The 15,134-nt window shown below is 39.7% G+C and overlaps 2 protein-coding genes across 2 annotated transcripts in view; one reads left to right on the plus strand and one right to left on the minus strand.

The window, feature by feature from the left end:
- Positions 1-3,159, plus strand: part of il1b (interleukin 1, beta) — a 4,325-nt gene extending 1,166 nt beyond the window's left edge. The window contains exons 5-8 of the mRNA XM_030768055.1: positions 1,624-1,807; positions 2,181-2,345; positions 2,645-2,781; positions 2,923-3,159. Coding sequence (XP_030623915.1) covers positions 1,624-1,807; positions 2,181-2,345; positions 2,645-2,781; positions 2,923-3,159 — 723 coding nt within the window. The remainder of the gene's footprint in view (positions 1-1,623; positions 1,808-2,180; positions 2,346-2,644; positions 2,782-2,922) is intronic.
- An 8,289-nt stretch (positions 3,160-11,448) lies between these two features.
- On the minus strand, positions 11,449-13,584 carry purbb (purine-rich element binding protein Bb). The gene has a single exon (XM_030768345.1). The coding sequence runs from the start codon at positions 13,555-13,557 to the stop codon at positions 12,661-12,663; it is 897 nt and encodes a 298-aa protein (XP_030624205.1). The 5' UTR covers positions 13,558-13,584; the 3' UTR covers positions 11,449-12,660.
- Positions 13,585-15,134: the final 1,550 nt, after the last annotated feature.

Genomic DNA, 15,134 nt, shown 5'->3' on the forward strand with positions numbered 1-15,134 from the left:
CTGGAATGGTTTACCGAAAGAAGTTAGAGAAGCAAACTCTCTCATACCTTTAAACAAGACTAAAGACTTATCTATTTTCTCGAATTTATGCATGATATAATTTTGATTTGACTTTGTTATAGACATGTAAAGCCCTTTGAGACTATAAATAGTGATATTGGGCTCTAAATATATTATTATTATTATTATTATTATTATTATATTATTATTATATTATTAAAACACACGATAAAATACCATTAAAAATAAAAATAGGTGAATACATGTATAAATATAAGTATAAAGTGAGCAGACTGTGTTGATAGGATTGAGATTATGAAAATCTAAAGGATAAACAAGGTGGCCGGGTGGTCCCAATTCCAGCAATGCCCTGATATGAGACAATGGTAACAATAGCAGCAAATTGTTCAGTGAGAACTGCAGCAGTTGTTCAATGAGAGCAGCAATTGTACAGTAGAGACTGCAGAATTTACTGAGAGTGACGCTGAAGACAAGTTACAAAGAGGCGACTAGTTAGTCCTCTGACAAGTTAGGCCTCTGACTAGTTAGAACTCTGCATAAAACTCTTTAAATTGTCTCTTCATGAGGACATAAGCAAGAAACATATTTTCAGAATCAGCCTTTGCTGTCTTTACAAACATATTACATTTGACTTGTTTTAAAAGTCACATCCTGTTGTATTAATGTTTTGATACGTGTATTCTGAGTTTAATATTAAAAAAAAATCAGCAACTTGTAGGCCTACTTAAATGTTAGTAATTGGTTTTCTTTGCTTGTCATATATGGAAAGAAGAATCAGATGAACAATATTTCGGAATTAACTTAAGTAGGCTTTTCCTACATTTAGTCCAAATTATTCAAATTGGTGAATTTTCAACTCAATAATCTGAAACCAGTTTGCCCAGATTTAGTCTAAATGGATTTTTTTTATTCAGTGGGGACGGCCAGTTTTACAAGTTTAGGCCACACATGAGTGGCGCAACATCGCTGTTGCCCCGCCTGGGTCATTTCCGCGTGAGAACAATATAAAACAAGGGCAAAACGTTGCCAAGAGCACAGCTGAAAAGATAAACCGCTACTCCAGACGTCATTTCGCATATTAAGAACAGGCACGTAAACTACACAACGATGGCAAGCAACGGTTTCGACGTGTCTTTGGTCTCACAGGGGTAAGATTTCCATGCTACAGCGATTTTTCGTACTGATTAAAGATTCGTTGATAATACTGTCTGAATCTGCTCTGGGTACCCTACATGGTGACCAGTTGCAATTATTACTGGTGAATGATAGCTTAGTAAACTGATGTCGAAGAAACATATTCTCTGTCCTGGAAACTGCATACAATCTTAAAGCTTCTCATTACATAGCAACTTAATGACTTTCCCCCCTCCCTCTCAGTTCTGACCGCATGGAGTTAAAAGATTGTTTGGACTGCAACTCGGCAGAGATGGTGCGTAATTTCATCTACTGTAAATGTCGAATTGCGTCAGTGACCGTAAGAGTGAGCGAATCTCTATTAAGTGTGATCCTGTCATAATTATGATGGTATAAAATCACAGCGAAACGTGTGACCGTTACACGGAAATGCCGCTTGTGTTAATAAGACTGTCTGTGCTCGAGCAGAGTGGACCGATCCGTGACCTCCACGAGGGGCTTCATGCGGAGATTTTACAGCAGCCTCACAACATGCCTCAAGTGCACGAGATCATCAGCACTCTGCAGCGGATGGAGCACGATCACTGTCCGAAAAGCACCGAATTCAGCGATGATGCGCTGTATAACATTATCATGGAGAAGGCGGTGGAGGGTACGGCAGTCTTTCCTTGTCATTTACGAACTTTAGGAAATATGCAAATTTGTCTGATGGCAGATTTATCTTTTAACATATTCATATTTAAGTCTACTGTATAGCCGCATGTAAGAAAAAAGTTATTATGATTAATAATTTTGTAAAAATCTGTTACATTACATCTCCATTAGAAAATAACTGAACTCTGTCTGTCTTGGAAGTCACTTCGGATAAAAGCATCCGCATAATGAAGGAACTTTCATGTAATTAACTGGGATTTGTTCTCTGACAGAAGAAAATGAGTGTTTGAACCAGATTGACATTCTAAGTGGTTTTGCTGCACTAGAAATATTGGATGTATCATTAAATAATTTCGCCCTTTTCTGTACAGAATGTGTGGTCAGCAACACGTGGAGCTCAACTAAGAGTTACACTAGGACCGGCCGCGTGGTTCAGTGCACCGTGTGTGATAAGGTGCAGAAGAGTCTGGTGTTGAATAAGACCATACCTGAGCTTCAGGCGGTGATTCTGAAGGGTGGCAGCCTTGATCAGAGAGGTGAGTCTCCATCCAATCTTTTCTTTTCTTCTCCTGGTTTACAGTTCATAATGATCTGAGTTATATGATCAGTGCTGTACAGGTGGCCCTTACATATTCATACACAAAACTGCGCCTACTGGCATGGTATATTTTTCCCTGTAATGTAAGACAAATGAATGATGTATAATCCATGCATTTCCTGTTAGTTAGTCACCGTGATCAAACATAACCCAGAGTCAGACCAGCCTTTTATCAACTGTTGATTTATTCATGTGATGTGAATAAGACAGCGAGCGTCTCTCCCTCTTTTAAAACAGTGCGACTGAACTTGTCCAGTTACATGGCTCCTGGCCCCCAGGCCAGTCAGGGCCAACCTATTAGTCTGAGTATCGCTGGAAGCGACCTCTACCTCTCCTGTTCAAAGACCTCCGAAAACCCTGCCCTGCAACTGGAGGTGAGGGCATTTGATTTCATCCTACAGATTTTCATTACAAAACCACAGTTTTCTACCTTATAGTGCAGAACGTTGTCGGTCGGACCAGGTTTTCATCTCTTTAAGGCAGCTGAAAATAACAAATGAAGTTGTGTTTTGCAGGTGGTTAAAGACAAAAAGGCTCTGAACAACATCAAGGCTCAGGGTGACCTTGCCCGCTTCCTGTTCTTCAGGAGAGGCACAGGTCTGTCAATCAACACCTTCGAATCCGTCAAGTTCCCAGGATGGTTCATTAGCACAGCATCCGAAGACAAGACGGTGGAGATGTGTGAGAAAGACACACCTAAGCGAATCATAGCCTTTACAATCCAAGATCAGATTGAAAATCCAAAGGATTAGGCATAAATTATAGAACCAGTTTCCATAATGTATGTGCAATGCACAGTTATGAATATGGAGATGTCCGGCTATAGTTTTCCAACAGTCATTAAACCAGGGCAGTAGCCTTCAGTTTTATTTATGTATTTATTTATTGATTATTTATTTATTGATTTGCTGTGTGGGGGTTTTAATCAATATCTGTCAGGGAAACAGTGTGAAGAGAGAATGTGCACTCAGAATGTAAAGTGATTCACTTAATTTTAAAATAATTATGCTGCAGAAAGACATGATTTGTTGGAGTAATGGTAAATTCATATTGAATTCATTATGGTAAGGTCTATTTGAAAGGGCTTTTAATCTAATTATTAATTCATTTTAAATCATTATTTATTTTAAAGTGATACAAACATACACATATTTATGTAATTGTATATTTATATAACCATATAGCCATATTTAATGATGTACTATGTGGTTGATATACTTTCTGTTTATTTCTTGTTGATTTTAAATAACAATAAAAACAAATCTTGGATGAAAAGCAAAAGCCATGAGTCAGTTACAGCTGCTTGCAGCTACTTGTTTTATGAGAAGTGAAGCCGAGTTTCTCTGAGATATAAAACTATAAAACAGATATGTAGAGATTCAGACTATGAATGGGAGAACAGTTTGTATGCTCAGGTTTGTCATTCCTGAGTGTCCATTACTAATCTGAAGTCTGAATTCTCTGACATCTTCTTCATTTTATTTCCTGCATGTCAAGCTCTCTTTCTCTCTCTCTATATATATATATATATATGTGTGTGTGTATGTATGTGTGTGTGTGTGTGTGTGTGTATAATCATACATACAAACACGTACAACTCTATAACTTTATATCTAAATACCCATATATATATATATATATATATATATATATATATATATATATATATATATATATATATATATATATATATATAAATATAGATGTAATGTTGTTACAGTTGTTAGCAGACATTAAAACCTGACTGTTGATTTTCTCATGTACAGATGACTGAAACCAGATGTTTTAAAGACCTAAAGGCACCAGACATCCTGAACTGGAGAAGATCCCCCAGCGGACCCCTAAAATATGTGTATCTATCACATATCATATATACCACGTATATAATACAGCTTTCAAAAACTGAATAGAGTGTTGTCCTGCATTCACAGTGTATTCACTAGATAGACTGGTTTGAAACAGTCAGCTTTTATAGCATCTGTCAACAATTACAGTCTTATTATTCTTCTGTATTTTGATTTCTACAGCAAATATATTTTTGGATCATGAATAATATGCAAACTATGTGGCCTTAGACTTTAGGTTTATAATCTGGGTTCTTTCTAATTTGGTCTGAGGAGGAATGCAGACGCAATCATATTAACCATTCTTTTTTTTTTTTTTTAGCATTGTAAGTAAAACTACAGATTACAATTTATTTCTTCAGATTTCAGATATCAGATATGGAATTTGTAAGATATGGATCTCTTAATAAAACTGTTTCTGTAATATACATATTCACAAAGCTCCAACATAGTTCTTTAGAAAAAAAAGTATTCAGTCTAAAAAGTTTAAAGAGGATGCCCAGCTGGTATGAGTTAAGCAACTTTTTTTTAAAAAATTCAACAGCTATCGCAAACGACTGTTTAAAGTTCAACTGCGTGAACTTTGTAAAGACCCTCCATGGTTGAATCAAATCTGTTCCATATGTAGATTCAGAAATTAAAAGGTACAGTCTGTGAACCAAAGCACTTTTCTGAGCAGTACTGAACTCTACCACCAGAGGGCACTTTACAAGAAGTTTTTAGCTGAGCAGATACTGAAAGACCATGAAAATTACACTGGGGCTTTGTGCTTTTGGTAATTCGTGCTTACTGTTTCCAGTTGGAACTAATGGCATATCCCACGGCTCTTTGTTTTGGGTTTTTTTTTAAGACTTATGTAAAGCCTCGTATATATCTGAAAACTAGAAACGAGATAATTAATAAAATACTGAAAACTGATGCGTGCAAGAGATCATTTGAAATGTCCTTATTCAGCACCGTTTTTCAGTATCTTACAAAAAAATATCCTGTTCATCATTATCATTCCTGATCTGCTGACCCTGAAAAAAATCTGATCACATGTTACTTCCTGTTGGTAACTCGACGTTCAGATACGCCAGTGCAGCAAAACTGGAAAAAATATGATTGAGGACAAAGGAGGTCCCAAAACATTTGCCATTTCCCGATCTGAATCAAGCTTTTAGTCCGAGTGCATATGGAACATATTTTCACTATACTGTCGATAAAAAATAAAAAATCTCTTATTTCTTTCCTAAAAATTTTGAGTTATCTTTCATCTGAAGCATTCTGTCATTTGTCTTTGTCTTAACAGATGTCTTCTACCTATTCCAGAATAATGGAGTTACAGGATCAGGAATCTGTGATTTTTTTGGATAGAACTTTGACAGACACTTCACCTCCTGCTGGTACTCTGCATTTTTTTTCCCCCTCCAACTGCATTTGAAGAATTCAGCCCACCATGGTTTCAATGCATTCGATATCTATATATTATTTAACACAGTTACTTAATAGGCATCTACTCTTTTCCAGGTCAAACAGAGTTGAACACCTTTCAGCATGAGTGGTTCAGATGCACGTGGTAATGTAAATTCAATGACTATTTTATACAGAGAATAGGATTTTAGGACAGTGAAGGTCTTATTGCATTTCTCTGTTCTGTATTTCCCTCCAATGTTGTGCATTCACACGCATTGCAATAATCTATGTCAATGTTCAGTCATAGCGCACAACAGCAATGGCGTTCAATCGAAAGGTAATCTTATACGGTACAGTTTGATGAAGATTCGTAAGGCAAACGTGACACTGGATATTCGGTCATGGCGGACCCTTTTACTAATTCATGTGGAAATATGTTAAACTGTGTGTCAGCGTGAGTGTAATTCGTCTGAATCAGCCTCTATCCTAGTCCCTGCAGATCGTTGGCTCACATGCGCAGAATGATAGTGCGCGCGTAATGTGTGTGTGTGTGTGTGTATGTGTATGTGTCTCAACATTGCCATGCTCATTCCGGGCACATGGCAACACAGACTAAATATAGCCTGGCAGCCCGGCAGCGGCACTGAGATCAGGGTTTCTTCCTGTGAACACAGGATCCCTCCAACATGCAACTCCCCCCTCTTTCCTCCCTCCCTCCCTCCCTCCTCCTCCTCTTCCCTCCCCCTCCTCTTCCCTCCCTCTCCTGCCCCTGCTCCTGCTCTCCTCTCTACAGCCTCTCCTCTCATTTACCAGCACATACTGCTTACCTCTGTTCAGAGACACCAGAGCACTGCATCTGGTTGGCAGGGGTTTGCAGTGGTTTATGAAGTTAAGCATGCTATGATCCGTAATGAAGGAACTGTTATGGTTTCATGGGATCTCTCTCTCTCTCTCTCTCCCTTTGTGTGCAGTTAAACATAACATGCTGAGTAAATGAACTACAACTATAAGGTCAGGGATATTACCAGAAGGCCTTATTAAAAGAGAAAAATAGCACATGCGTGCATTTTTGTCATAGTGTGTTATGCACGCGTATTTGGTCCAGGACGCGCACGCCTGGATCCGTGCTCTCTGCACCTGCACAACCCAATTCTACCAGTGATATATGAGTGCAGCTCTCCCTGCCTTTATCTCGTGTGCAACACTCCGCAGCTCACGACTGCAGATGTACCGTCAGTTTCTCGGTCTGAATTGCACGGTCGTCCTTGACCGAGGGTAGGACTCTTTAACACAAGAAGCCAAATAAATAAAAACACTTTAAATGAGTTTGAACGTAAGCACCTCCACTTTTTGAGCAACACTTAAAAATAAAAAACTGGAATTTAGAGTAAGTTTTCCGACAGTCAGATTCATCAGCAGTCTGAACAGACATCCAGACCACTATTTGCAGTAGAGAAATGTAGAGAAACGACAGGAAACTGAATGCAGTGTACAGCAGTGTATATTCTCTGTCTTTGCTAATATCGACCATTGAGAGACTTGAAGGACTCTTTATTGTGGTTTCACCATCTGCCCACTGCTGACAACCTTTAATGTGTGGCGGTTTTTCTAACCAGGGCCATTCAAATCGTGGTTTATCCCTCCGTTTACACTGGACTGTCAATATTCAAATAATTTCATTGATTTTTGAGCTATTGCATCCCCACTCATTCAGAGAAAGAGAGAGAGAGAGAGAGAGAGAGAGAGAGAGAGAGAGAGAGAGAAAGAGAGAAAGAGCGATGGGCTTTCTGAAGCTATTTGAGTCTTAGCATAATCCCAGCAGGACACTCCCAACATGTAAAATAATCCCTGCTTCATTTGGCATGGTGCCCAGTTTGGTATTATATGCCCCTGGACCAGTGGCCTCTCTCGCCCCTCCCCCACCCCGGGTCACTGAGTCTGTCTGATTGGGTGGGGGGGGGGGGGGGGGGGGGGGGGGGGGGGGGAGGTCAGCAAGGACACCACGGGGCGTATCACAGGCAGGTCAAGATCTCCGTTTCAAAAAAAACAAAAAAGACCCCCCCCCACCCTCCTATTTCTCAATGTCTTCTAAATATTTAAACACGCAAACAACTAGTAAACACGAGACAAAAAGACACAAACACACGTGCAACCAAATGTCTTTTTTTCCATCAATTTCTCTTTTTTCCTTTATTCTGTTACAAACATACATAGCATTTTTTTTTTCCTAAATACGGACTTGTAAATCTCGGTTGGGAAAAGAAAAAGAAAAAGAAAAAAGAAATAGAAAGAGAAAATGGGAGTATCTGTGAGTACACAGAGGACTGCCTCGTGGTTTGTCTGAAATTAGTGACGTCTTGGGTGCTGGTGGTTCTGAAGTATCAGAGACCCGAGATCTTTTACGACCACCCCTCTTCTCTCTCTCTCTCTTCCTCAGCACAAGAATCGACTGCATGACGACAGTAAACCCCGGTACAAACGACTGTGAAAAGTCAAAACGGGTTTAGAGACCTGAGTATAGAGCAAATGAGTTTGTCCTGTTGATATACTTCGAGATAAAGGCTTACAAAGAGTTCACTGAGAATTTCTTAGTTTGACATAATTTCAACAGAGTACTGTAGACTCACATTCATCTAATACACATAACTGCAAACAGATGGACGCACTGAAAACAGACTGTACAGTGTCGTACAATAAACTTGGGGGTGGGGGGAGATAAAACTTGAATTCTTTTATGAACTCCTGGCTGCAATATACAGTGTGTATATATATATATATATATATATATATATATATATATAAAAAAGCAGACCACATCTGAAAATGAAAAACGTGTTTTCACTCACATAAAAGACACCCAGCTGTACAGTTAGTACATCACCACAACCAGGAAACAGGAAGACAAATGAAGCAATTGTGAGAAATGAATTGGTAGAGAGCCCACCAAGCAGGAAATGTGGCTATTTAGCCCCTCCCTCTCTGTGACTACTGCTTCCTGTCCAAACATTCACAACAAGCAGAGGTACAACTTCACGACCCATCCCACTTCTGGCAAAAACAAACAAACAAACAAAAAAAAAAATCCCAAAACAAAACATATGAAATTGCAATAGCGATTTATGTCTGTTCCTAACGCTTTGGAATGGTCCTGAGGTACTGCGTGAATAGGTTTAAAACACAATTTCAGACTAACATCTCATAGAAGGGGGGGCAGTTGGGTAGGAGTGTCTCCACGGCAGGAAGAGCGTAGACTATTTTAGACACTCACTACAGTGAGTCATGTATTTCACATTTTTTAATGCTCACTCACCCTACACACACACACACACACACAAAAGCCTTACTGGGACACATATAAGCCACAGACTTACAACAGACACTTTACTTTGAAGCTAACTGAGTTACAAAACTGATTTCTTTCTCTTTTTTTTGTTTGCTTGCTTATTTGTTGTTGTTTTTTTTTTGTTTGTTTTTTTTTTTAAAGATCGCAAAAGGTCTTTTTTTCTAACTTTCTAACTAAAGTAGTCAGGATGGTTGTGTGAGGTCATTGACCTCCTCTCTCCTCCCAGATAGGAGAGGAGTCCTCACAGCAGCTGAGGAGGAGGTAGAGGAGGGGGAGGAGGAGAGAGGGGAAGAGGGGAGAATGTATGAACGTCCTGTTAACAGCTGCCTATGCTGTCTCACGCTTTCTGCTGGCTCACAGACTCATGCCAAATCAAGCCTTTTCCTTTTTTTTTTTTCTCCTCTCCATGTTAACGCCTTTTCAATACAGTAGATAAAAGCTAACAACTTTCTATGTTTTACTACCTAGAGCTGAAACCTGGTGTGAATACGGCCTTTGTTTTCCTGTCTTGAGAAAATTTATGGAAAAGCATGAAAAAAAAAAAAAAAAAAAAAAAAAAAAAGCTGTGCCTGCCCCCCCCCCCCCCCCCCCTCCAATCTTATGACATGGCTACGACTGCCGAGGTTAATGACCACGGACAATTGAAAGGTGTGACAGCCGTGACTCTGCAATGTCATGTCATGTGCGTTTTGAGCTGTCATTTGATGCAATTACAATTTTTGGCGTGGTGTGTGCGCGCGCGTGTGTGTGTGCGTGTGTGCGTGCGTGGCAGGCTCAACAATCAAGCCCTTGTGTCTTTCCACACGTTCGAGCTAACGGCACAGCTGAATCGTCAGCCACCGGCGGAGGCATGGAAGCCACTCCGTGCCTTCCACATTAAAATAGCCAAGCCTGCAAAGTCAGCTTAACGCTACAGGGAAGCAGCTGCCGTGACCGTAGATTTACACAGAATCCAACATGGTGAGGGTCAGAGAACAGGGGAGGAATAAAAAATAAAGCAAATGGCTGTCTTAGCACGCGCGCACGCGCGCGCTCCGATAAAACTGTGTCATCGCTCTGTTTGGGTGAATGAAAATGAACGTTTGCTTTGATTCTACGGTTGCATGGAGGGAAATATTGATTGTTAAAACTTAAGTCTATTGTCCCCAGCAAAGAATTTTTTTTTTTTTTTTTTATTAATTGTTGAAATGGTCTGGTGTAATAGGTTTTACAGCAGTACACAAATGACAGGAACATCTGTCATTAAACATGAAACAATACAAGTCAATGAGGATGATAAAAATGTGGGTTTTATAAATGGATACAAAACACTGTTGCTCCCAGAAAATGATTGACAAATTCTTTGCTGCGGAGAGGAGTAAAAATGAAGCATTCTACGATTCACATCACACTAACTACAAACTTTTGTTAGGATATGGGTTTTTTTTTTCAACTTTAAAGTGCAAACAATGAAATGTGGCCTCAAAAAAAAAAAAAAAAAAATCAGAATTAAAAAATAAAAGAAAAAGCACACCAAATCTACTATAACCCCTCGCTAAAGCCATTGATTTACTGGATTATTTAAAAATCTTATTTGTTCCATTAAACATGACATTGCAAAACATATGAGCTGCTCGTTCCTTTTAACAACAGTTACATAGTTTCGCCTGTCCAAGTTTTTCCTCCAGAATAAAAAAAAAAAAAAAAAAAAAAAAAAAAAAAATATATATATATATATATATATATATATATATATATATATATATATGTATGTATGTATAGCATTAACACAGCAACCTACATCAAGTAAGAGAATGCAATAAATTAAGCAACGCCGTTTTTTTTTAAATGTTGGACAGACATGCAAAGCCCCGTTAGCTTAACGAAAAATCATTTAAGCAAAACGGGGGTGCTGTTTAATATAGATTGTTTAAAAAAAAAAAAAAAAAAAATTTTAATTTAGAGGTAAAGCAAGTAAAACATGGAGCTATTGTATGAATGTTCTGTAAACTTTGAGAGTGCTGTAGTGTAAGAAGGAGCGTTTGAGACTTAAATCGTTTAAGTATGCAGTCAAGGTACATTGCATTTATACGTTCTTTAATTAGAGAGGTTCTATGCTCTTCCACTGTCTTAGAGAATGCAGGACATATGAAGTTGAAAAATATATATATATACCGGATAACTCCTGATCCCAGCATAGACCCATTTTTCTTTTTCTTATCTTTTTTTTTTACAAAATTGGCTTCTTGTGCCTTAAGAATTCTGTATTTTATATATATATATATATAATATATTTTTCATTTGAAATATCTAAAAATATGCTGGTTTGTTCAGTACTTCTCTCATAAAGTATAATCTTTGAATACATTGTTTTAGCCTAAAAAATAATAATAATAATAATAATAATAATATTAATAATAATAATAACAAAGTAACACAAGAAAACACTCGTCCATGTATTCTGTCCGTTAAATAAAAAGGAGTGTGAACAGGCTGTGTACTGATTCAATTGATCTGTCCCCATGTCTTGGAAAAAAAGGACTTATTACCTTAAACATACATTAAGGTTGAATCTGGTCTCTGATTCAAGTTGCAAGAGAAGATACTCTGAGTGGCACCCCCCCCCTCTCCCCCCACCCCGACAAGTAGCTTCCAATCACCAGTCCTCAGTACTCCAGTAGGCGGTATCGTTCTTCCATTCACAATATTGGAAAAGTCCTGCCATTCCGTCGATTACACAGTGGCTGTCAGTTGTCCTCCCATCCCAAGCTGCCTGGAGTGTGTTCTCGTTGCTTTGAGGACATCCTTGTTTGACACTGATCGTTTAATTTTGCCACAATTAAGCCGTCAAACCGAAACCATTACTCGTTGATCGTACACAAAAGTTAGTATGTCCTTTCTCCATACAAATGTTGGACAAGAAGCTTTTTCCCACGCCTCCTGGGCTGGGGGTTTCCTATAAGAAATTTGTCGTGCGTTTTTGGGTAACATGTTGGATAGGTTTACATGGCTGAATCGTTTCAATGGCTTGTCGAACACAATTCATTAAGAGTGACATCTGAATATGTTGTTCAGTGTAAGGCGGAGGCCGCTTTTTTTCTACACAAACAAGCCGAAAAAAACGTAGTATCAGATCATGAGAAGCACAAAATCTCCTTCCGGTCAATGGTCGAACTTGTATAGATGGAATTCCACTCATATTAGGACAGCAAAGACGTTGTCACGACCAGTGATTCATAGAATGGCAATAAACTCTTACACTCTTACTCTCTCAACATCTTCAACCCCCCTCCGTTAACAGAACAATATACACAATTCTCACTTTCTGGGTTAATGGATATTCGTTGCGTTTGCAATATAACAACGATACTCTTTGACATTATTAAGGTTTAATTGTCATCTCAGACAACGGCTTGCTGGTTTGACAGGGCGGTTTTTAACAATAACTCACACTTTCCCCTCTCCGTAAGACAGCTTTCACTCAAAGCTTTAGACTTTTTTTTTTTCTCCATGAGATCCTCTCATGACATATACTTTAGTATGATCTACACTTGTCAAATGAGTATCACGCCACAATATTTTAGTACGGCTATTTAAGTTCAATTCATCATGCACTTTTTCTGGTCATTTCTGCATTTCACAACATATTCTATTGCAGATCTCATTTGAACTAATCAAGATTTTAAAACTTATCAGTCGTCATCCACGTCCTCGCCTTCAGATTCTTCTCTCCTCTCGTACATTTTATCCCGTTGTCTCTCTTGGATCTCTTTCATCTCCTCCGCGTAGCGACAGAAAGCTCCACCAAACTTGCCCCATGCTTTGAAGGGGATAGTAATTGAGTTCCTGTAGCTCGGCTTTACCTCACTGACTCTTAGGAACACTCCATATTTGTTGGACCCAACATCAAAAAAGAACCTTTTGGAGTCCACCATAATAGATGTGCCCTCAGGAAGCTCGCCATAGCCTCCCGCTGCTGTTCCCCCAGTCAACTCCTCGTCGTCTCCACCATAATCATCTATAAGCTTGGCAAGGGCGTCTCTAAATTCTATTAAGCCCTGGGCCGGTAGGGCAATGGTTTGCCCGGCCTGCATGCCACCTCCCGGGCCTCCGACTCCAAAACCGGGCCCTCGATTGACGGTCTGCCGTATTCGCAGGAATCTCCCTCGCTGATTCTCCTTTAGATCGAGGTAATATTTTCGGTTTTCTCTGACCAAAAACTCACTTTTTAGTGCTCGTCTAGGCCCACCGTCGTCACCTCCAGAGGACTGCGCGATTTGCTCGGGGCTGCTGGGCCCAAGTTGGGCGTAGTGTTCAATGAAATCCCCAAGGTAGTCGCGAAACTCTGCCGCAACTGACATAGAAAGGGTCAGTCGACTTTTAGAGCCCCCGGCCCCAACCTCGGCTATCTTGATGAATCTGCCCTTCGAATTCTGCTTGACGTCTAGATAGAAGCGCTTGTTCTGGATGTCAAGTCGCTTCGACGCCAGTTCCTGGGTTTCCTGCTCCCTCTGAAAATGCTGAAACCCACTGCCACCTCCACCTCCACTACTACCACCGCGTTCGCTCCCACTGTCTCCATCCGCCATCTTCACCACCACCAGCCAACTTCTCCCTGCGTATCTTGCACGGCACACATCGAACACTCCTCTCACCGATTCTATGGAGACCTGCCTCGAGCAACCACATTGGTTCTACTTCTGCCAATAACAAATATTCAACAAATACACGTTTTTTCATAGGTCTATGGTACATGCCATTCACATCCTAGGGGCGGATTGTTGAATTCTCATTGGCCACTGTCGTACCACTGCAACTGTACAGCCTCCTTCCTGTTACTGTGCGCCCTCAACTCAAGTGAAAAGTTGCCACTTGGTGCTGGTCCAGGACCAGCTAGCCCCGTAGTATTTCTCTGCTTAAAGCAATGTACGACTAAATGCAAACCTGTTCACAAAACAGCTGACAGGAACAATTTGTACCAGAACAGCATGTGGTGCCCAGTTGGAGACCCTCGTCCGTGAATTGAGTTTGATTTGTTTGGCTACGTTACATATGTCGAAATGACGTAGTTCTTCTGTAAAATCTCAAATTCGGCAGCCTGTTAAATTGACACGTTGAGTGAGCTACATATTCAAACCGTATGGCCAACAGATTGCATGTCCAAATCAAAGGAAATTGCCCTTACGTAGTTTTATAGGATATTTTAGGGAAAAGGAGAGGAAAAACAAGAACAAGACAAGATATTTTTTTAACGTTCAACATGTCATGTTCCTGTCAGATGGACGAAATCAGGAGGCGCCTACAACATAAAACTGTGCAAACACTGTCTCGTTTAGTGCTTTGTATATCATAAACTTAGAGAATAGTGTAGATAATAATGTTGGTGAGATCCCAACTCAACTCAAAGCAAACAAAAACAAACTTCTTTCATGTAGACATTCATATTCCGCGGTAATCTGATGCGCGATGAATTACAGGAACTGGGGTAGAAAACACATCGCAGGGAAAGGGTACAGTTGCATCAACACTTGTCTTAAAATATAATAAATGTTTTCATGACAAATGGTCAATCTTGTATTATTGTACGAGAAGATTTCGTATTGTAATCGACCGTCTGTGGATTGCTTTAAACGTACGGTTTAATAAATTTACAATTTCTGGAGAGACAGGCTCCTTTTTAGAACACATTAAACTGAAAATACTGGTTACTGACTAGCCTAATGGAAATAATACGGAGCAGCGATTCGCATTTTACAGCCTAAAGCGCAGAGTGCGTTATAGCTTATCTGGACATGGGTTTGACCATGGAGAGGTCAAAGATTTTCACAAACACGCTTTGCAGGATCATCTCAGCCGCTATTACAGGTTGAGACGCTACCCATTCATACCGCTGCCAGTACGGTGGTACAACAGGGATAATGGCGAGCCAATAGTGACTACTTTTTCTTTTTCGACCTCAACATCACCATCTGTCGGCTGCCAGTCTCAAACACGTAAGTTGGGTGCAATTTACCGTTGGCCTCTCATATTAATGTTGAATTCGATTTGCTTTTGATTTTCCGCCAAAATTGTTAGACATGTTATATTCACAAATTATAAAGTAATCAGTATGTTTTAGACTATTCACAATTCCATCCATAAATCCCGCGGCTTTGACTTTTTTAGT

The sequence above is a fragment of the Chanos chanos genome, chromosome 3 (assembly GCF_902362185.1).
Source record: "Chanos chanos chromosome 3, fChaCha1.1, whole genome shotgun sequence".
NCBI classification, from domain to species: domain Eukaryota; kingdom Metazoa; phylum Chordata; class Actinopteri; order Gonorynchiformes; family Chanidae; genus Chanos; species Chanos chanos.